The sequence below is a fragment of the Eptatretus burgeri genome, chromosome 4, assembly GCF_056783735.1.
Source record: "Eptatretus burgeri isolate ZD-2024b chromosome 4, Ebu_testis_v1, whole genome shotgun sequence".
NCBI classification, from domain to species: Eukaryota; Metazoa; Chordata; class Myxini; order Myxiniformes; family Myxinidae; genus Eptatretus; species Eptatretus burgeri.
The window spans coordinates 40,067,483-40,091,391 of NC_140964.1; the positions used below are offsets into that span (position 1 = coordinate 40,067,483).

The following is a 23,909-nucleotide window of genomic DNA, read 5'->3' on the forward strand; positions in this document are numbered from 1 at the left end:
GTTTCGGCGACGAGCACGACCGCTTGATGGAGCAGTAGAGTCGGCTCCACCGAACACCCGGAATTTGTAGGTCGTCACCCAGGATAACTCCGGAGCCGACGGGTCCCTTATCGGACCTAAGATCGCCAATAGGTCGGCCATGTGGGATAGGGTCAATTGACAATTTCAATTTCCATAAATACCCACGTCGTCCAAACTACTGGGGAAATTTACCCTCGGCAGGATCTGCGCGATCCAGGCCATTACCGAACCGGATCCGAACTGTACCCCGAGCGGAGAGTACCAGAATCCTGCCGGGCCAATTGCATGATTACGGCAACAATGAAGCCTCCAGACTCCTGTTCGCAGCGTGGCAAACCAATGATAGAAACACAGAAACGAGCTGCTACATTCAACAATCGGGATATTTATTTATAGAGGGGAAGGGAACACATAAACAGCAGAGTTATCTGACTATAAGAAATGCAGTATGTACAAGGCACAAAGCACTTATCCAGTTGCTACTTAAAGACGGGCCCACAGACACACACACACACACACACACACACACACACACACACACACACACACACACACACACACACACACACACACACACACACACACACACACACACACACACACACACACACACACACACACACACCCCATAGTCTTTGTTGAAGGCCCCCAGCTCGAGGACAAGTGAGCTAGAGACCAGAGCCTGCGCTTGGACCTGTCCACTTCGTGTGGTCTTTGACGATCCGGCTCGGCGGGACTTGAAGCCGCAACACGATGCCGCTCCAAGCACCAGGGACGGAGAAAAAGTGTCGGACGCCAGGTGGACGAGACAAGAGACGACCCGAGTACTGCCAAGCCGACCAGACAAGTCGATCTCTGGCACCTCAAACCCGATCGCCCAACCCTAACGCTGTTTCCAAGGCCCTGGCGTTCCTTATATTGCATTTCTCCTGCGGGCTGGGGTGTCGTGGGAAGGATCGCCGTCTGAGGCGTCTCGCCTCTCATTGGTCGAGAGGCTGTGGGAAAGTTCACCGTCTGAGACGTCTCGTCTCCCATTGGTCCGGGGTTCGTGGGAAAGTTGGTGTCTGAGACGTCTCACCTCTCATTGGTCTGGGGTTCGTGGGAAAGTTGGTGTCTGAGACGTCTCACCTCTCATTGGTCGAGAGGCCATGGGAAAGTTCGCTGTCTGAGACATCTCACCTCTCATTGGTCGAGAGGCCGTGGGAAAGTCGGTGTCTGAGATGTCTCGCCTCTCATTGGTCGCGGGGAACATTCCATCTCTCTTGGGCGGAGTCGAAGCTCTGATGGCCGAGGAAACTCCGCTCACGTACGTGCTGACACGCTCGTGTTTAATGGTGCCGATGGATGATGGTGGGACGAGAAATGAAGGAGGATATTGTTGTTGTAGTAATTGATGTAACAAAAGGTCTAACTATAAAATAATTCACAGCGCACGTACAATTATTCACCCATTAAACAAAGGGGAAGGAACCCTGACTAGAAACATGGACTTATCGATATAACTGGTCTATAGGGACCCTGGTTAACCTCCGCCGTCGAAGATGGATGGAGGTTACTGTTTTCACCCCTGTCTGTTTGTTTGTGAACAGTATTACGGAAAAACTCTTCGACGGATTTCGACGAAACTTGGTGGGGGGATTAGGTATGGTCCAAGGATCATGCCATTAGATTTTGGACTCGTTCCAAAAAAAAAAAAAACAGAAAATTTTGCAACTTTTTTTCAAAAGAATTTCGATTTTATTTGAAAAATATTTGAATTCTTTTTTTTGCATTTCTACATGTTTTTAGTGATTTACAAACCCCCCCCCCAAACAAAATTGTTAGAGAAAAAAAACCCAGAAATTTTGCAACTTTTTTTTCAAAAAAATTTCGATTTTTTTTTTTTGTTGTTTTTTTTTGGGGGGGGCATTTCTACATGCGCGTCGATCTAGTTTAGTTTATTCAATCGTGGTTCAGTCGAGTCTGATCCGTTTTGACCTACAATGAATGGGATATCAGGTTCACTTAAGTGACCCAGCAGGATTGGTGGCGGAGGTTTTGCACTCTACCGAGTGCTCCCCCTCTAGTTTTGTGCTGTGGGGGAAAATTTTATATTAATGTATTCTAAATTGTAACAAATGGGGTTTGAGAAATGTAAGTTTTATGCTATAAGTTGTATTGGCTGTCCTTTCTGGCCAATAGACTTTTGCCCTAAATGTTGATAAATGTCTTGGTCTGGAGCAGTGTGACCTGGGCTGATAACAGCGAACCTTTGCCTCGAAATGTACGTAGTGGCTTCTCGCCTAAAGGACACGTCTGCAGTCTGGGTTGGTAACCCCCACCACTCTCCCATGAAAGTATAAAATGCTTTGAAATGTAAAATTGTTTCAGTGCAAGCACGTGAGGAAATATAGTATCTAAGTGGCTTGTACTCCTTGGGACTGACCAAGTACCAAGTTAGAATAAAACTCTCTGATGTAATGTGGAAGTGAATTGAATCGGGTTGGTTTAACTGTTAACTAAAAGTAAGAATAAATGAAATAGAACCAAATAATATTGCAACAATTGGGGATTCTTAAGTTCATTGTATGAGGGTGAGAAGTGTATAGTGGATAATTAGAAAATAAATTGTTTCACAAAGAAAGGACTTGTGTGGACATCGGTTATCAGTGTCGGTGGGTTTTATGCAGGATTTTATTACCAAATTGGATAAACGTTAAACTCTGCCTGAAGTTAAATTGGATTCCACAATCAACCAGGAAGAATCCTTCAATGATCACAACGGGTGGGTGAAAAAAATCCACAACAGTACGATAGGTTCCAGATTCGTAACAGTATTTGCTCTTTAGCGGTGTTTGCTTTGCTTTTGTTTTCTTTTTCATGCCAACGTCTGAATTGAAAAAAGTTGTAATGATCAAATCTTGGTTTTGTTACGTTTCTGTTTATTGTCTATTTAATAAGATGGACATTAAATATGGAAATAGTGCCTCAAATGGAAATTATAAATATGAATTGTGATTGCAAAATATTGCCCCAAGCACTTGTCTGTGATTTCTTGCTCAATTATTAATATATTTTGAAGAATAACTTTTGTTTTGTATGAAAAATACATGTATTTTGTAGGATTGAAATTTATATCGGAGGAAGAAAATATTGATGTGTATCTGCAAGAATGGAGGTGGCTGCAAACAAAAAGAGTGATTGTGCAGTCGTTCAAGAACAGACCCTTCCATTTCGCTTGCACACAAAGATTCCAGATAATTACACTGGTCTTCCAAACAAGGGACAGTGTTCCAAGGAAGGGTTCACTTCAAACATGGAGACCTGTAAAAAAGAGATGGATCTGCTTCTTTGTGAAGCTGTTGATACCTTGTTGAAGAAACAACCATCCGTTCTGTCTCAGCATTGCCAAGACATGACGCGCATTTGTCCTCATAATTTCTCGGCCACCCTGGTGAGGCATGGTGAAGTTTGTGCTGTAATCATTTCTGTTGGCAATTGTTATTTTGCAAAACCACTTTCCGATGTGTGGGTGATAAGAATCAGCATTATTTCGGGGCACTGCTGCAAAGATAGCCAAGACATCTTCCACACTTACCTCTGTGCTGTCTAGCCAGGGTTTAAATCTCAATGCAGCTATAAACTGTCACCCTTGTGTTTCACAGTCAGTACCAGGCATCAATGTGTACACCGTCATTAAGATGGGCATAAATTCTGCTAACTTTAGTTGTGGACGTTAAAGATCCCATGGTCTCCTTCGTGAAGAGTAGGTGAGCTATCGCTGGCACCATGAAGAAATTACCAGTTCCTCCCCTAACTTGCAGAGGGCACTACATCAGCAGTGCAGCCATGCTTCCAGCAAAAACTTCGTGCAAACTCACAGCCATGTGCTGCATATGCAGGAATAAGGTCAGATTGTGACGTTTTTTTTCCCAAACATCACATCTACTATTTTGATATCATAATATTTCTGACTAGACGGGCACTCAATAGAGCGCATACCTCCACCATGCAATGTCTGATCCACGAGAAATCTGGCCCAATACATTTTTGAAAAATCATGCTATATATCATTTTTGGCCCCATCTCTGAATGGTGAAGAATCAAAAAGTTTTAGTAATTATCGTATCTGGATTTGGATCTTCACCAAAATCGAATCGGTTCTTCTTTATCACACACCAAACCTGCCCACCAAATTTCATCCGAATCTGTCCCCAACTTTTCTGAGATATCCTGCACACAGAGACAAACGAACAATAAAAAGACGTGCAGAGCACGATGCTTGCAAGATCCACCCCCTCTCCAAAGGTTGCAATGGATACATCAACTTGTCCATTTCATTAAGATTAAAATTGACAATCTTGATCAAAGCTCAGGTCAATCGGTTGGAAATTGATTATTTTTCAGATTGAAATTGATGATTTTCGAAGTTTGACCTTTTGATCTAAAAAAAATAGTTGGTTTCCCAATTCAGGGACGCAATTTGCAAATCTTGTTCAGCTTCCAAGTCCATTGGATGAAAAATGAGAGATTTTAGAAATTTCATCTCAAGATAGCCTTTGACCTCAAAATCAATAGGCTTCTCAATTAAGGCTACCTTTACAACTTGGTAAAGTTTCATGAAGATCGGTTTAGAATTGCAACCTGTAGGCGATTGACAAACAAACAAACAGATAGAACAAGAAGATGTTGTGCAGAGCATGACACTTGCAAAATCCATAAAACAAATTTGACCTCAAAAATTATTGGTGGTTGAATTCAATGACCAAATATGCAACTCCTCTTCAAATTTCAAGTCGTGGGATGAAAATTGCAGATTTTAGAAATTCCAGCTTAGTTGTTGACCTTTGGTCTATGTTGACCTCAAACATAATTGGCTGGTTGAATTTAGTCACCTGAAATATAAATACTCTTCAAATTTCAAGTCAATTGGATGAAAATTGAGGATTTTAGAAATCTCACCTAGGATGTTGACCTTTAGCTGAGGTTGACCTCAAAAATAATTGTGCTTGAATTCAGTAAGCTGATATGAAAATCTTTTTCAAATTTCTCGTCAATCGGATGAAAATTTAGGATTTTCGAAATATAACAAATTTTTTGACCTTTGGCCGATGTTAACCTTTTGACATTTTGATTTCAAAAACAATAGGCTTCTTGCTTATGACAAACTTTACCATGTGGTGAAGTTTTGTGAACATCGGTTTAACATTGTGACCTGTTGGCGATAGACAGACAGACAATAACAAAATCGACTGACCAATATACTTGAAAAATCGAAGATTTTTCAAAGAACAAACAGGGGTGAAAACATAACCTTCCACCTTCGGTGGCAGAAGTAATTTTTATGGTGCATACAGAAGCCTGTGGTGAAAGCCCCACAATAAAACAAACAAATAAAGGAAGCCTTTTATTATTGTGCTGGTTGAAAGAGCTCAAAATTATTAAGGCGTTTTAGTAGTGTATGAAATGTTGGAGCATTTGACTTTGAGTATGTTGAAGATTAAGGTGTATTGTCGTCTGTTGGGGAATGGCGCATGAGTGAAGCAGGGAATGGCACACATATGCAAATGACTTGCTCCTGTTTGTTGTGATCTGTGGTGTGTATGCATACGTGAAGGAAGGATGGGTTCACATGTGCAACAAAGCGAGACAAAGAAGGGGCAGAAAAACCTCCCTAAAGCCCATGCAACACATAAGGGAAGGGCTATCTAAAACGAATTGGAACGAAATGACTATCTCGGGAACCCTACATGTTGTGTACCATTGCCTTGGGGAGTGACTGTTTCGCAGAACCGTCACAATATCCATGTTTACACCCCCACGCTGCGACTTAAAATGAGTCATGTGAGGAGCTGCAAAACGTCGAAACAGTCACTTTGTAGAAGGCCAGCTTGATGCCAATTCAAAGGTGATTGCAGGTCTGAGCAGAGACAAGCAATTCTATTCCAAGTGTGGGCTAATCCTGTGTCAGTTATCAAGATTTACCAATGTCTCCGAAACGAGCCACTTGTGGGAGGTGGATTGTAGAGCAGACGCACAAATTAAAGAAAAAAGGATTCATTAAATAAAAGGACACGGACACGAGACGCAAAAGGATGGATTCAGCAGTCAGACAGATTATTAAGTACACCAATTAATAAATTAGATAGTTCACAGAATACCCCACCCCACGCAGTCTTGGCTGCTGGATCCATCTGTTGCAATTTCCAAACGTCTCATCAATTATGAGTAAATTGGCAAAAAAAAAATTAAAATTCTCAAAAATAAAAAAAATCACATTGGCGACATCATATTAATTACCTTCTCCGGTGTCCTTTATCTTTCCTTGCCTGGCCCTTGCCGGTTCAAACCAGAAGGAAAGATTATGCGACACCCTGATTCTTGCGAATCCTTAGTTTGCACAACACCACCTTGTCACAACATACAAAAACAGGACAATCTACATTCCACAGCATAATAAATGTGAGTTCCTTGTCACCGGTAAAAATATGCCCTCCTACGTGAGCACATGGTGCATGCTAAGGCCTTGTACTTTACTAATATAATAGTCGAGAAGCCAAAATCTGTAGCTAGCCTAGAAAATAGGTTCGCTGCTGATTTCATGTTAGAATGGTGCAACTGGTGTTTTTGAAGAGTCGAGGCATGACCAAGTCTAGTTCCACTTGTTGCCAAGTCTGCATCTGAATATTATGGCCGCCATGACAGTAATCAAAATGGCCACCATCAGATTTAGTCTTTTTCTTACTGCAAATTGTACTAGCCAGAAATTTGTCATGATTGTGAAATACTATGTAATCTGACACGAGGAACACTATTTTGTGCTTTATTTTTGTACTGGATCACAACTTTTCACATAATTGACAACTTAAAGACGAAATTGAAAATGCACATACGAGCAACAAATGTGAAAAAGAAAATGTTTAGCACTATTGATGGAGATGGGTTTACAGTCAGTCAAAGGTTATTTCAACAGCTGTCAGATTCTTTCTAACACAAAATTACGTTGCTTTGCAGAAGAGAAAAGTGTTGTGAGAACACCCAAGTACAATTTTCAGAGCTATTGATCGGCTTGTACACTGAACGGGTTCCTACAAAGGGCTTTGCATCCACATGCTTTCGTGCAAGGCAGTCCATTCCGTGTACATTTGCACCGTCGAGTTGAGCATGACCCACGGCATTTGCATGTCGTCAGTTCTACACAGTAAGCAGTAATAGGCTGTGCAGTCATCAGTCGCGGCTGAAATGTCTCGTTGCCATCTTTGACGACCTGTTCCCACCCACAGTTCTCAGGTGCAGGTAGATGTGGTTCTTTTGAGCGTGTAGCCTGGCGAAGAGCAAGGCCAAGGCCCAGGTGTTTGGGGGTCAGTTTATTGCCTCCTGAAGCCACATGAATAATGTCTTGGCAGATGCTCAGAACTTTGTTCTTGGTATCTGTCTCATCCGCTTCTTCATTGTCCATCTTGTCAGTGCTGTCACCACCACAAAGAAGCTTTACAAGCATGTACAGGGTTTCAGGTACAATTCGCTCTGCATTTTCTGTGTTCAGTCCACCGATAATGCTATGCCCTGGAGAGTGTTTTACGTCACTGTAAATCTTTATGCCCACTCTGAAGATCCAGCTAAGGATTTCGTTCTCATGATGAGGAAGACTGCACTGGGCCAATTCATCTTCTTCAGAACTTTCACCTTCTTCAGATAAATCATTCACGGCGGTTCTCATGGCAAACTTTGTCTCAGTTGAGGACGTAACTATGAGGGGTTTTGTGACATCCAATGGCTGCACGAATGTCACCTTGTCACTACCAAAGTGAACCTCCACTTTCTGCTTGAAATTGTAGCTTTTGTAGGCTCCAGCCTCAATTCCAAAATCATTCAATAACAGCATGCTGTAGTGTTCCCAGATGTTTTTCAGGGTAAACACATGTCCCTTCTGCAGCTCTTTCTCAAGCTGGTTCATCACATTTCTGAAACAGATGCTTTCAGGAGACTGGTTTTTCTCTCCACTCTCCTTTTTATACTTTCTGCGAAAAGAAACATAACACTTGAGGTGATATTTACCTTCAGCTGCCATCAAGTCTGAAACACCTGCAAACCTGTGACGCTTGGTGGGGTCAAATTGGGCCAAACTAAGCATCCTGGATGATGTGTGATCAAATTCAACATTTGTCAGGACACCAGCTTTTCCAGGAATGTCAGTCTGGCAGAAAGCGCATTTTGACCAATCCATAGCACTGTGCGCGGATCTTAGTGACTTTGGGACATGGTATTTCTCTGAGGAACCTGATGTTGTGGGTATCTCTTCTGCGTAAGTCACAGATTGTGGCTGAATCCTTGACTTCAGTCTGTCTATTTTTTGTGCGTGAGTAAAGTCACTATAGCAGAATTTGTGCCATTGAATCTTTTCGACGTGCTCCGGTACAGAATATTTTCTGATTCTTGAGAATGAGTCAACATATTTAGCGTCATTATATTTCTCTCTTTCTTTGCAACATTCAGCTACAGTTTTCACACCAACGATTGTAGTCTTTCGAAGTGGCGTTGACTTGCTAGTTTTTGAACTGTCCTGGCAAATAAAGCATTTATTCCAGTCTACATGCTCTTCTTCTTCTCGATCCCTTTAACCCCCTGTGAGAAATCTTGCGGCTTTCATTTCTCAGTTAGTCCTGGGTAACAGAAAAACACACAGTTATGTAGTTTAGGTTCATTTTATAGCAAAGTTGTAAAATTCATTGATTGTGGTTTGTATAATCAGACATTCTAATTCGAGCCTGAACATTTCTTTAAAAATAATATAGTGAAAAACAAGTCATATTATTTTTAGAAAATGGATGGAGCAATGTTTTTTTCTATACTCCCATCAGCTCAGGCATGCTCAAAAACATGGAAATCGACCCTAATTTTGTAATTTCATGTCAATTTGCGGCTGAAATATGACGAAAAGTGTATTTAATGGCGACCATTTTGTAAACTGTCATGGCGGCCATACTATCCATATCCAGAGTTGGCAACAAGTTGATTCACGTTTCTGTGTGTCTGGACAGTCAATTTACACCTGTTGCACTATTCTAACATGGAATCAGCAGGGTCGTACACTATTCTGCATTGGGCCTCCTGACTATAACCGTTACACCACACACATAACCATCGTCATCATCCACCATGCTTAATGTAGGACTTTCAAAAGCACGTACAGTTGTGGCCAAAAATATTGGCACCCTTGCACTTTTTTTCAAACAACTCACAATTTTCTCAAAAAAAAGTTGAAATTGACAAAAGTATTTGGCCTCCACAATTCTTTATTTCACTGTTAATATTACAGAACCTTTGTTTTTGATTCAGAACTTTAAATATCCTTTTTTATCAGAAAATAAAAAGAAATGGCATTGACAAAATTATTGACACCTGAGATTTAATTTTTGGTGTCACAGCCTTTGGACAAAATAGCTGCAGTCAAGCGCTTCCTATTGCCATGAATGAGCTTCCTACACCTCTCTACTGGCAGTTTCACCCACTCTTCTTGTGCAAACGGCTCCAGTTCCCCCAGATTTGAAGGGTGCCTTCTCCCAACTGCTGTTTTCAGATCTCCGCACAGGTGTTCAATGGGATTTATATCTGGACTCGTTGCCGACCACTTCAGAACAGTCCAGCGTTTTGTCTTGAACCATTCCTGGGTGCTTTTTGAAGTGTGTTTGGGGGCATTGTCCTGCTGCAAGACCCATGACCTTTGCCAGAGACACAGCTTTCTGACACTGGGTTGAACATTGCACTCCAAAATGCCCTGGTAATCTCCTGATTTCATGATGCCATGCACACATTCAAAGCACCCACTGCCAGAGGAAGCACAGCAACCCCAAAACATCACTGAACCTCCTCCATGTTTGACTGTGGGGAAGATGTTCTTTTCTTTGAAGCTTCATTTTGTTTTCTGTAAACATAGAGATGATGTACTTTACCAAAAAGCTCTAATTTGGTCTTATCTGTCCACAGGACATTTTCGCAGAAGTATTTTGGCTTGATCGGGTGTGTTTTGGCAAACTCCAGTCGGACTTTCTTATGTCTCTCTCAGCAGTGGGGTCCTCCTGGGTCTCCTACCAGAGAAGCCCCTTTCATTGAGTTGGTGACGGATGATGCGAGTTGAAACTGTCGTACCTTGTGTCTGAAGGTCAGCTTTAATCTGTTTGGCACTTGATCGAGGTGCTTTCTCCACCATTCGACCAATCCTTTGCTGCAATCTTCAATCAAGTTTTCTCTTGCCGCCACGTCCAGGGAGGTTGGCTACAGTGCCATGGGCCTTAAACTTCCTAATAACATTGCATATGGTGGACACAGAAACACCAAGGTGTCTGGATATAGACTTGTAGCCTTGAGATTGTCCATGCTTGGCTACAATCTTGTGTCTGACCTCCTCAGACAATTCTCTGGTTTTCTTTCTTTTCTCAATGTTCATTGTGGTCCACGCAGTGACACAAAACAGCAGAATGACTCCTTTTCTCTACTCAAACTGGTTGAATGAGTGATTTTTTTGAAATTTTTTATATTGCAGGCATGTGCAACTCACCACAGCCGAGTTCAATTCCAAAGTAAAGGAGAATCACCTGTTTGAAATCTAATTATTTCTAACAACTTCTAAAAGGTGCCAACAATATTGTCTGTGCCATTTTAGGATTCATTTATGGAATAAGCTAAGATTTAGTAATTTTTTTCAGCTTTTTTTTTGTTTTGTTCCACTGCAAACCAAAGAAATACATATGTGGACACCAAAAGATTTTTTTGATTTCAACAATTTTCTGGAAGAAATGGTGCATTCTTTGATAAAAGTGCAAGGGTGTTAATATTTTTGGCCACGACTGTTGTTCGTCTTTCGGCTGCTCCCGTTAGGGGTCGCCACAGCGGATCATCCGTTATGATCCGCATACTGATTTGGCATTGGTTTTAGGCCGGATGCCCTTCCTGATGCAACCCTGGTTGCCTCTTATGGCACAGGGATAAGGATTGGGTTTCGCCATGATTCTGGGCTGCCCTACACCCTCATAGCGTGGCCCAGCGCAGAGCCCCCGTCCTCAAGCGATCCTCCAACCCAAATCTCCGAGTAGCCGGATTACAGGCGCACGCCACTACGCCCGGTATATTTTTGGCCATGACTGTATGAATGCCAAATGAGGCCTTTTGTACACGCTATGTGTTTGCTTAGTGACCCGTTTCTGTTTGCCAGGCACTTTTAACCTGCCATTCCTGATGAAACATCTGTACCTCAAATAATCTTTTAACTGAATGCAAATCGGACTCATGGAAATCCCACGATGTGTGTGTGTGTGTGTGTGTGTGTGTGTGTGTGTGTGTGTGTGTGTGTGTGTGTGTGTGTGTGTGTGTGTGTGTGTGTGTGTGTGTGTGTGTGTGTGTGTGTGTGTGTTTCAGTCAATGTTGGTGGACCGATCTTGCAGTTTACAAGTTTCAAACGCACAGCTTGTGGTGAGTAACCTTGAATGCTGACCTTGTGGATTTATTTAGCCTAATACTTAGCACAGGCTGAACTATTTTTTTGGCCAATCCCCTCCGGTCTTTACACAGTCTTGGTACTGACTTGCAGTGGCACTTCCTCATGTTGTCATGATTCTGATGATGTCGATGCATTGTTTCTTCTGACATAATCTTAGACCTTCTGGCTCTTTTTCAGGCACCTGCATCTCATAATCAATGTTACTTTGTAACATTAACTGAGCAGTTACAGGCTCTGATACTCCTCTTGGACGTGTTGGCTCGTGATTCAAAGATGTTGGAGGTACACAAAACCTCTATTCATCAGTATTATTTGACATCTGTTATCAAATTGCTGGCACATATCTTCCGAAAATACACCCATCTGCTCCGTACTGGTGAGAGAAGCGACGAGGGTTGACGTGATTGAAAGTTGTGCAAATTATGCTTTACATAAATATGATAATCTTTTAAGCCGATGTCGAGGTGATAGGTGTAAGAAGAAAACCACATTTGTTGACAACTAAATTTGGTCCTGAAAGACGATTGGTTTTCCAGAGCAAATCATGAACAATATAACTGATTGGATACAACTTTACCATCATGATGTGTAAAGGCCCTGTCACACCTTGACGATTTAGCCAGCATATGCCGATGTATGAAAAATTTGTCTAAAACGTTGGCACACGTTGAATACGTGATGGGTAAGTTTTGTATACGTTAAGAGCACGCTGGCATATGTCGTAGTACGCCGAGCTCGTCGACAAATTTTAACATGCTTGAAATTTTTTGACGTATGCCAGCGTATGACTCGCACGTTCCGCATACACTGGCCATAAGTTGTAGGCACGTTACGCGATCGTTGACACACGTCGACACACGTTACTTGTACGTTACTCGTAAGTCGAAACACGTCGAGGTAATGTTTAGCTTCAGTGTTCCAGACTCCCTGGTTTTTTTTGTTGTTGTTTGTTTGTTTTTTCCTTCGGTATGACGGTGATGTTGACACTTCGATTTCTAGTGCGGTTATAATATAATTAATAGGCTGCCGCTCAACAAATTAAATCATAACTGCACTAGAAATCGAAGTGTCAACATTACCGTCATACCAAAGAAGAAGAAAAAAAAAACAGGGAGTCTGGAACATTGACGCTAAACATTACCTCGACGTGTTTCGACTTATGAGTAACTTACAAGTAACGTGTGTTGACGTGTCAACGATCGCGTAACGTGCCTACAACGTATGACCAGCATATGCGGAACCTGTGTCATATGCTGGCATACATCGAAAAATTTTCAACATGCTGAAAATTTGTCGACGTACTCGGCGTACTACGACGCATGCCAGCGTGCTTCAGCGTACTCTTAACATATACAAAACTTACCCATAACGTATTCGACGTGTGCCAGCGTATTCGGCAAATTTTTCATACGTCGGCATACGCTGGCTAAAACGTCAAGGTGTGACAGCGGCTTGACACTTCGATGTCTAGTGCGGTTATGATTTGAATCGTCGAGCCGCTGCCTTTTAATAGGCTACGCCACGTGATCGTCGGCGATACGCTGCCGCGCTATGCACAAGTTAGACTATCGTTGGGCATAGGTTGTGAATGCCGACAACACGCTCAGCATTCGTTGATATAAGTTATCTATATGTTATCGAAACGTTCTGTGTACATTACTAATACGTTATGCATACGTCCAACTCGTTATGAATACGTCCAAAACTGGAAAAAACATCAATAGTTCAGCGTACGCCAGCGTTTTACATACATTTTGATACCTTGCCATACGCTGGCTAAAACGTCAACGTGTGACTGGGCCCTAAGTCAAGTCTTTGGACCTGTGAAGCCCAATATGTATGCCTTTAATATTTGGAAATGTGTTGCATCAAACTGCTCCATAAATCAATTCGTTACAGCCTGAAACTAGAGAGAAGTAAAGGATAGCTAAGTTGAAGGACTCAAAATTCCCTTTTTCACCCGGATACGGAACGTGATTACTCGGTAAAATTGCTGCTTCGCCATGTTTTTATTACACTTTGATGTTCTTAATTTTCTTTTTTCTTGTTTCTTTAGTCTCCCCTGATTAGTCCCCTTCCGGTTTCACCGGAGGTGACTATCGGTTTGTTCTCCATCTGCCATCTGTCCGTCCCACCTGTGTTTTTTCAGACTTTTCCCCGTACCCTCTGACGTATTCACCTGAAACTTGGGACATGACTTTATTACGATAAGTTACAGAAGAAGTTTGAGTTTGATGGTGTTTTGTCAATTTTACAGTTAATGCTCTGTTTGGACTTAGAAAATATCATATCGGTAGGGGACAAGTATTGCAAAGCAGTTCTCGTTAGTTTTCTTTCTCTTTTTTTTTTTTCATTTTATTTTCAATACGTCTTCTCCCTTCATAAATGGGTGAGGCCCAATGGTACCAAGCTTCTGCCCTACCTTGACCACAATACTCCTCCACTTCCCTCTGTCCAGAGCCAACTCTCTCCACTCTCCAACCACCTCCACCTTATTGATATCCCTCCTCACACAATCTTCCCATCTCAGCTGTGGTCTACCTCTTTTCCTCCAGCCTTGCTCCCTCAACCTATCCACTCTCTTTGCTATTTTGCCATCCCACACCACATGATCAGCCCACTTCAGCCAACTTTGTTATTTTATCTTATTTTTTTAACCAGTCTCCCTGTCAAGCTTCTTTGCACACCAGTCTCCTCCCTCAATATGAACAGTGATTTTCATTAATCATGAGTGATAAGGAATGTTGTCAGCCAGAATATCACGATGTCATCCAGCAGAGTGCACTTTTGACTGGACTGAATGGGATAAAAGTTTAAGGAACTTTGGAGGCTGTAAGTAGCATTGTAACACATTGTTAATTATGCCTACGAAGTTTAGTATGGATGTGCAAAGGAAAGGGTGAGGGAGGTTATAAGAAACTAGACAGACAAGGCAGTCGTATCACTCAGATTGTGGAATTTCCAAAAGCAATTGCCATTTATTAAACAATAAAAAGTGCTGTTTCTGTCACACAAGCAGTAGATAAATGCAGCTCTGTGTACTTTGGTTAAAGACATTGAAGAGTATGGCTAATTGGCACGAACTACATTGGCATGGAAGTCAGGACCTGCACAAAATGGAAGTATGACAAACATGCTTTGACATATCATCCAAAGAGCTATAGTTTTGCTACATTTTTGGAAACTATCATTATTACATTTTATACTTTGTTTTTGGGTCATCTCTATCATCTCAGTAGAGATGACCTAATAACCCCAGTCTTGTTAGGTCATCTCTATCATCTCAGTAGAGATGACCAAATAACTCCAGTCTCGAAGTCTGTCCGTCCATACGTCTGTCCGTCCGTCCACAATCAAACTGAGTGGAGACAAATAACCAATAGTGGAATGGATCGAGGTCGATGAGACATGCACAACTATATAACTTTCAAGGTCGTCCAATGTCGAGGTCAACGTCACAAGGCTGTGAAAGTTGCGAAAATCGTCTATTTCAAATCGTATCTCCTCCCTCATTTATCAAGAGAGATCAAATGTTATTAGTGATTCAGACACTATGGACTATTATATAGAACAACACGAGCCATTTTTTTGAAATTTACTCTCGTTCCGATTTTATAGCCCTTCAAACTTCGTTTTGATTCCTCGTATGGGCCGTTCATAAAGTACGTACATACAAAAAAAAAGTATTAAAAAATTAAGAACCGGAACTCTCCGAGACAAATATTACATTTGAAGCTTTTGTCAGATTTAACTAAAACAATGGAACACAAGTTTATATGCACACTTACTTTCATTTATGACATTAACATTGCTTTGAATGTCAATTCGTACTTTTATTTTCAAAATTGACGTGCTGTGATATTAAAAAAAGGTAAATTACACCGCTAGGGACTGCATCGTCATGGCTTACAAACATCGGTTCATAAGGAACTGCTGGCTTTGCAAGCGATTAGCGATGTATGAGGGGGGTGGGTGGGTGGTCACTGGCCTGCATACAGAGGGGGGTGGGTGGTTTTGAAACCCGGAAGTAGAGCGTACGTACTTTATGAACTGCCCCTATTCCAGTCTGGCACAGAGTTACTTTCGACCTCTGGCAGAGATGACCGGCACTCCCTCTTGGGGGTATTTTTAACTTTGCACACACGAGTGGGCACTCACCCTCTGGGCAAGAGTACCCTTCTCGGCCCACCTTCGGTGGGCAATGCGCTGCATGGTACATTCTTGATAATGCACTTTATAATTTTTGTCATTTTTAAAAGAAATTTTGTTGATCACAACGTATTGTACTCCATATCATCAGATAAAGGAAGATTATTTGTAATACCATACCAAAGGTGGCGCTATTTCCACCACACGCTTACACATATTAGATATCCGCCAGAAAGCAAAGTGCAAAGCTGAATGCCACCTTCTCTAATGCTGGAGATGATTTTGTGTTTGCCTTGATGTCCTCTCATCATCTGTTTGTTGACGAACAAATCTCTCCTGAGCTTCTCTGTTTTGTGGCCTAAATGCATTTAAATCAGTCAGACAATCTTGCTCTTCTTCTTGCCTTGCTCTATTGATTTCTTCTTGATCGTGCTTCTTTTTGTTCCTCTGAATCAATGTCGCCCTTTTGCAGCTTCTGATTCATTTTCCCTGGATACATTTCCTGAATAATGGAAAGATTGATTTATTTTTAATGTGAAAAAGACTTTTAAAAACACGTAATTTTGGTCAATTAATCAATGAGATGGTATGTCCCAGTTGCCAATGATGGGGTGAACAATGCTTAAATCATTCCAGCATGGCACAAAGTCCATCTCGATGGCGCGATAAAAAGTAGAGCGATAGCACTGCAGCAATTTGCATAACATTTGTATAACTGAAGGTGTGTGCGTGGATTTCCATCATTGGTAAGTATATAATGTTCTTTCACACCAGGAACCCGTCGCTCGTTTCACACAGACTTCAATCAAACTCCACACCGCCACAGCACGTCAGTCTGCCATTTGCCTTCATTCCTTCTCGCCCTGCTTTCCTTCCAACATCAACCCTTCATTCCTTCATATAACCTCTCTCACCAGAACACCGTATCCCCCTCCTACATTTTTTTTTTAATATATGTACATTAAGACTCAAAACAACCACAAAACACAAACACAGCCCATCGTGGCGTGGCCTCCGGACAAGCCCCAGGGATCACTTACCATCTTTGCGTCGGGGAATCGCCAACATCCTCCATCTCCTCTCCCAACAAGTGTGAATGAACTTTGCCGATAAATCATCAAACACGTGATATGTTGCACGTGATTTTTCTGTCCACCTCATTGAAGAAAATCACCCGTCCCCTTTACTGCTACTACTGTATATAAGGGTGTGGAACATAGATGGTACTCAGCTTATTCTGTTTTAGTTGTTGTAGAAGAACTGCATTAGCTACATGTATGCAGCGTGTCAGTTAAAGCGTGCTGCTTGGCATCCACATTTTGTTTGTTAACCCAGTCTTGGTCCAGGGCATTTTGGAGTACAGGATTGTTGATCTGAGTTAGAGGGTAAGGGATTTTAGTGTGGACTTCTCTTCCTAAAAGAAGTGCTGCTGGAGATGCCCCTGTGATGCAATGCAGTGTTATACGATAATTTAGTAGAAATGTGAAGTGTTCTTGACGCCATTTCCTATGATTGATGCATGCTGTGCAAATAGCTTTACGCAGAGGCCGGGAAAAAAACGTTCAACCTCTGAGTTGGCTTGAGACCAATAAGGTGTAATTTTACAATGTTTGATTCCATGAATGCTGATATGGAGTACAATACGTTGTGATTCCACACTCCATGATAGATATATACATATACGTATCTGCTTCATTATAGATAGATTGTGTGGTTATGAGCGAAAGTGTTTATCAATCAATCGTGGGTGAGTCCGAGTAGTTTTACGGAGATGTAAAGACGGAGTTTTACGTTTTTTTTACGGAGACGGAGTTTTACGGAGAGTTTACAATTTTTTTTTTTTTTTTAAGCTGTGAAGCCGCTTCAACATTTGACTATTTCCATCTGCCTGTCCGTCAAAAAATGAAGAGGAAGAACCTTTATAATACCGTGTTTCTATGAAAAGTGGACCCTTTTGACCATTTTGTCTCCTGAGACCCATTTGACCTTTGAAGAACCTTTAAGACCCCAAAAGATCCTGAGGACCCAAAAGACTCAAAAAAGCCCCCAGCACCAAGAGGACACAAAAGATCCAGATGACCCAGTCACTGAGGGCCCAAAATACCCCGATGACCCAGAAGACTCAAATGACCCCAAGGACCCAAATCTACTATAAATGTGTGTGTGTCGTGTTTTTTGTGGAGTTCCACTGGAGCATTCTGATGTGGAATGTGATACACTGAAATGACCATCATAATCTCTCGAGTTGATAAGGCTAATTAACTACAAAGAACCCAGAAGAATTTCCATGTTTTAAATGCATGCCATGTTAAGGTGTCTTGGGCAGCTTGATAGGTTCTTCCACAGCATGGAATTCTATTTACAAAATAATGACAACATTGTAACAAACCAAATATTAATTAATACAGCTAATGTTTTCAACAACAATCTTGTATATTATTTCCGAGTTTGTGGTTTCATGTCGCGCTATCTTCGACTTTGTTCTGCGCTCGAGTAACGTGATATTCGGCTTACATTATCTCAAAGACCATATGAGGTGCATGGTACAAAAAAAGTAAATAAAATGGTTCTGAAACAGTGGAATCGTATTCCACTTACTGCATGAAAGTAAAATTACGACTGATACTCTGCATCAGTTCCTTTCTCAAACACACCCACCCCAACATGTCGCGCAGAGCGCGGGTTATGCTAGTAATACTATTATAATTTGGCAAGAATAAAAATGAACGTATAATCTCCATCCTGTTCCAGGCATATCTGGGCTTGGTGAAAAGCAAACCAATGCTCAGGCAGAACAGCAGGTGGGTATGCTACAAGGCATTGAAGACCAATGGAAATTTTGTCCAATGGGCCAACAAGTTATATAAAAGCGACTTAAAAACAAAATTATTTTGAAATCACCAGGCCATTAGATGACAAGGCAGTGCGAGGGGAGGGGAATGAAGCGTGAGGGGAGTGGGAGGGAAGAAAGCATAAGGGGAGGGTAGGTATCGTACCAGGGAGTTAGCAGAGTGATAAAACTTGCCCAAACAGCAACGCTTTCTTTTTACCCTCCATTTTCTGCATAGAACTGGATGGGGTGGGGGGGGGGCATTTAATAAAAATGAAAACTCATGCTATCTATACCTGGCAAAGATATGCCTGAATGCCCCCCACCCCATACGTGTTCCTCCAACCTCGTGGTTCATGCCAACCGTGCACACTCATTGGCGACATACTCATCCTTTCAATCACAGACATGCACGGATTTCCCCACACCCATACTGCACGGTGGTATGTCCCGCGTGGCTTCGATGCCGCAGCACGTCTGCTCCCCACGTGCAGAAGCACATGGTTTGCGAGATGGCCACATAACCACCACAGCGCCACGCATCATGGGCACGGATGCGAGTTTAAATTCGGACCGCACACCCGCAAAACCTGTGCACTACACACACGTAACGAAGCATGCAGGCACGCACACACCCCACAGAGTTATTTGTACCCGTTTGTATCATATATATATATATATATATATATATATATATATATATATATATATATATATATATATGTGCTGTCTATGTACTTCTTTGTTTTCAGCAACTGCCGAGTATTAATACAAGCCGGTAGGCGGACATGGGTAGTCGATGAAGTCGAATTTAGTCGTTTTTTAGCCGTTACGAGCCAACAAAAGCGTCCATAGCAACGGTTCTTTCTCACACATAACTAGGACATACCATGAACCTACCATACCAGTTTCATGTATATCTGACTAAGTCTCTGAGATATAACGAACTTCCTTTTTTTATTGTTTTTGACCAGGGTTCATTCAAAGTCTATCTTCTCCAACAGTTTTCATAGGATCCGACTGGAAATTTTTGACAATATGGCTGAATGGACTGCCCACAGTCGCTCGTGGCCCGATTTTTGATTTTCGAAAAAAAAAACATTGAGATTTTTTTGAAAATTTCAAAGGTCCCGTTGCTGGGCAACGGATGGGTCCATAGCAACGGTTCTCATTTGCACACAACTAGGTCATGGTATGAACCTACCAACCAAGTTTCATCGAAATTGCCATTGTATTAACGGAGCACTGGACCGAACAGACATACATACAGACAGACAAGCCGGTAGGTGGACATGGGTAGTCGACTACCCAATAGAACCTGACGCGATGGGCCCGTTCGATGGGGAATGACCTGAGGATTAAGCACAAGAAAATTCATGATTCGAGCTTCAAGGGTTAATGCTGCAGATTGTTTTTTCGGAAAATACCCCCACATTTAGAGGTTTTTCGGCTGTTGCTTGGCAACGGAGCGGTCCATCGCAACGGTTCTTTCTCACATATAACTTGGACATACCATGAACCTACCATACCAGTTTCATGTATATCTGACTCATAGTCTCAGATATAACGAACTTCGTTTTTTTATTGTTTTCGACCAGGGTTCATTCAAAGTCTATCTTCGACAGTTTTCATAGGATCCGGGTGGAAATTTTTAACAATATGGCTGAATGTACTGCCCACAGTCGCTCGTGGCCCGATTTTTGATTTTCCAAAAAATAAATTTTTTATGATTTTTCAAAAAATTCAAAGTCCCGTTGCTAGGCAACGGTGGTGTCCATAGCAATGGTTCTCATTTGCACACAACTTGGTCATGGTATGAACCTACCAACCAAGTTTCATCGAAATCGCCATTTTTTCACTGAAATCGCCATTTTAAATACTGATAAGAGTAGAACAAATCTCAAATTTTTTTTTTTTTTCGACAAGATCGACTACCCAACAGACAGACAAACATATCGACGGAAATACTGATAAGGGTAGACTAGATTGACTACCCAATATTTTAGCAACTATTAGTGTATTTATATTAATATTTTGTCATGAAAGCAGATCGCACAAAACGGTGTAAAGCAAAAAACACCTTCACTTTCATTTGCAGCAACAAAAAAGTACCTCTTCACTTGTAGAAACTACCGACTGTTAATATATTACAGAAACTATTTTATATCTTTCTTTCTTACTATAAAGTGTGTGTGTGTGTGTGTGTGTGTGTGTGTGTGTGTGTGTGTGTGTGTGTGTGTGTGTGTGTGTGTGTGTGTGTGTGTGTGTGTGTGTGTGTGTGTGTGTCATCTTTGTCTATCAATTACCTACGTCTGTTCATTAATTACGCACTATTGGAATCTACCTTTTCACCCTTTAGGCTGCTAAGACCCCTTCAAACTTTAAAGACCCCCAAGACTATGAAGACCCTGAGGACCCAAAAGTCCCCCAAAATTTCCGAGGACCCGAAAGTTCCAAAAAATTTCCTGAGGACTCAAAAGTTCCCAAGGACCCAAAAGGTCCTTGTGGTCCAGTCCTTGTGGGTTTTTTTCGAAAATCAAAAATCGGGCCACGAGCGACTGTGGGCAGTACATTCAGCCATATTGTCAAAAAGGACCAAAAAGACCCAAAGACCCCGAAAACTCGACTTTTCCACAAAAATCCGTAAGAATTCCCATGTTTTAAATACACGCCATGTTAAGGTATATAAAGCAGCATAATGCATCTTACCACGTAATGGCATTCTAATTACATAATATATAATTAGAAGGGCATGCGGTGGAGTGCATACCTCCACGAGAACATATCGAGCCCAATACATTTTTGAAATGTCACACTATATATCGGTTTTGACCCCATCTCTCAGTGGGGAAGAATCACTTTTAAAATTCAATAATTCTTGTCTTCCAATCCGGATTCGTATCTTCACCAAAATGAATCAATTCATCATGGTCACACACTCCTGTCTACCAAGTTTCGTCCAAATCAGTCCACAACTTTTTGAGGTATAGTGCGATATATTGTTGCGGGCCGGGGTTTGCGTGAGAAGACCACTAGGTGGGGAAGCTATGTCGGCTCCCACCAGACTCCCCGGAATTGTAGGGCGTCACACACGGATAATTCCGTGACGCGGCGGGTCGCTTAACCGACCGTGGACGCCAATAACTCAACCACGTGACTTAGGGTCCTCCGTCTAGTTAATCCAGTTACCTAAAAATAACCATGTGATTTAATTACCAGGGAACACGCCCTCAGTACGCCTTGTCCAAACCGGATCACTCTCCCAGATCGGATCACTTCACCGGATCGGATGCAGCCGAGCGACACTGCCAAGGACGTACCGGCTGAAATGAACGGGTTGTTGGGAATAAAGTCCTGGCTAAACTAGGATTCGGATCATGCTGGATCAATGGAAGAAAAGACAAAAACGAGCAGGGAACATTTCTAATAATGATTTATTTACAATGAGCGAGGAATGGTATGTGGCACGATCAGGATTTATTTGGGTGTGTCGTGCAGAGATAGAAGAGAGGGATGTGGTGCAGCAAATAAACAGGCAACTTACAAAAGCAGACACAGAGCAGACTTAACGTGAAAATAATAACAATAATAATAACAATAATGATCTTCTGCAGTCTTACTTCAGCAGACAGGCACCAGGACACACACACACGCACACGCACACACAGCCACAGAAAACCCTATGAAGAGGGAGTATTGAAACAAGAAGGGAGGGGAGTTGAGGCTACGATCTTGGTACCTTTGTGCTTGATAGCACGACGTGCCACCGATACGTTTTGGAGGGAGGGGGGATGCTCCGTGGTGCGGTACACAGCAGCTGGCGCGTTATCTCTGGCTTCAGCAGCGTGTGTGGAGACTGTGTTCGTGAAGGAGGGCTTGAGTGGAGATGGGGAGGAGTCAGGCAGCAGGAGGCGGGTCGTGGCGGTGTCAATGAGGACGAGGTGAGAGAGGCGGAGTCCATGCAGCAGGAGGCGGGTCATGCTGAGAGACAAGGGCGAGGCCAGAGCAAGCGAGAGAAAGAGGAAGGCGGAGGGACTGCTCCGACCTTTATAGGACTTGCAGCGTGGGGGGAGGGGCCACCCCGAAGCGAAACGTTATCACCCGAATCGGGCACTCCGATTGGCCCCGACCCCTCACGTGGCCTGCTAACTTTGGCTGGAAACCGCCTCACTTTGTTTCCGGCAAGGTCATCCCAGACAGCGAACATATTTCGTTCTGACCCCACTACATGACACGGATTGCCCACACCGAAATTGGCATGCGAATCGTCCCGCAAAAACCCCAGGGCCATGCCCTGGTGATCGGCCGAGAGTCCCGCATGCCCGCTCAGGTGCCTTACCAGCGACGATCAACGCGCCCGCTCAGCGTGCGCCAACACGGCCCGCACCGTACAACACTCCCCGGCTCGATCGCAGCTTTGCTGGCCGTAGAGGGGAGAAGACGTTCACCATCCGTGGGGAATCCGCTGCTGCCAGCGAGGGACAAAGGTACGATGTGGATAAATCCATGCACGTTTCGCGAGCGGCGTACATGTCTGCCTTCGAGCACATTCTAATCAGTGCGCGGGGTTCGGGCATGGCCCACATAGTCATTGCTCGCGTTCGCACGACTCTGCTAGCGTGTGCGTGGGGCGAACACTGATATTTGGTTGAAAAGGAACGCACCGCTTTTACCTCACACACCCGCATCCCGCCCAACGTGGCGTGGAGTCGCCTTTATCGTCCTCCGTAAGCGTTCCGTGCAGCGTGGGCGTCGTGCTGGCTGTGTTTCCTGTGGTCTGAAATACACCATTCGTGCAGCCTCTTAAGAGGTATTCATTCGCATGCCTTTTTAATGCAACCGGCAATCTTCCCCAGATCGTCAGAAGCTCGAGTCGATAATTCCGCACTGCTAAGTGCACTGTATGACTCGCTGCACACGTTGGGTTTCGGGCTCACTTGGGAACGAGGGCTCTGTGCTGCCAATGCCTGCGCGTCATCGTTCCCTGCTGCAACGGCACCGCACGCGCTGGCCTCCATGAGGGCCCACCTCACAGCGAAGGCGCACGTGGCTCAGATTTACCTCAGGAATAATCAGACAAAAAGAAGAGTAGGGACAAAATGAAGAAAAAATGATGCAAGCAAACCTAGCGATGAGATCATCGCAACAAACTCCCTTGTTGTCCTGTAAGACCAGTGGTTCTTAACCTTTTCAGAACTACATGACACGGATTTCTTAACCTTAACCTTTTCTTAACCAAATTTAATTTCTTTTCTTAACCTTAACCTTTTCAGTTCTTAACCTTTTCTTAACCAAAATTTTAAGTAATACAAAAATGAAAAAAAATTGCATCATAATTCAAGAGTAAATTTGTATAATAAGAAAATTAATTCAATTTTAATTAATACAAAAACAAAAATCAAATTGCATCAAAATTCAAAAGTATATTTGGAT

At 42.7% G+C, this 23,909-nt stretch overlaps 1 protein-coding gene across 7 annotated transcripts in view; it reads left to right on the top strand.

The window, feature by feature from the left end:
• Positions 1-23,909, top strand: part of LOC147027857 (uncharacterized) — a 67,808-nt gene that overhangs the window by 20,082 nt on the left and 23,817 nt on the right. For 5 of the 7 annotated variants that reach the window (XM_085877556.1, XM_085877557.1, XM_085877553.1 and 2 more), the window contains 3 exons: positions 3,124-3,454; positions 11,416-11,469; positions 11,675-11,873. In XM_085877556.1, coding sequence (XP_085733682.1) covers positions 3,173-3,454; positions 11,416-11,469; positions 11,675-11,873 — 535 coding nt within the window. In that variant the 5' untranslated portion in view covers positions 3,124-3,172. The remainder of the gene's footprint in view (positions 1-3,123; positions 3,455-11,415; positions 11,470-11,674; positions 11,874-23,909) is intronic. The other 2 variants (XR_015057312.1, XM_085877559.1) reach the window with 2 other exon arrangements.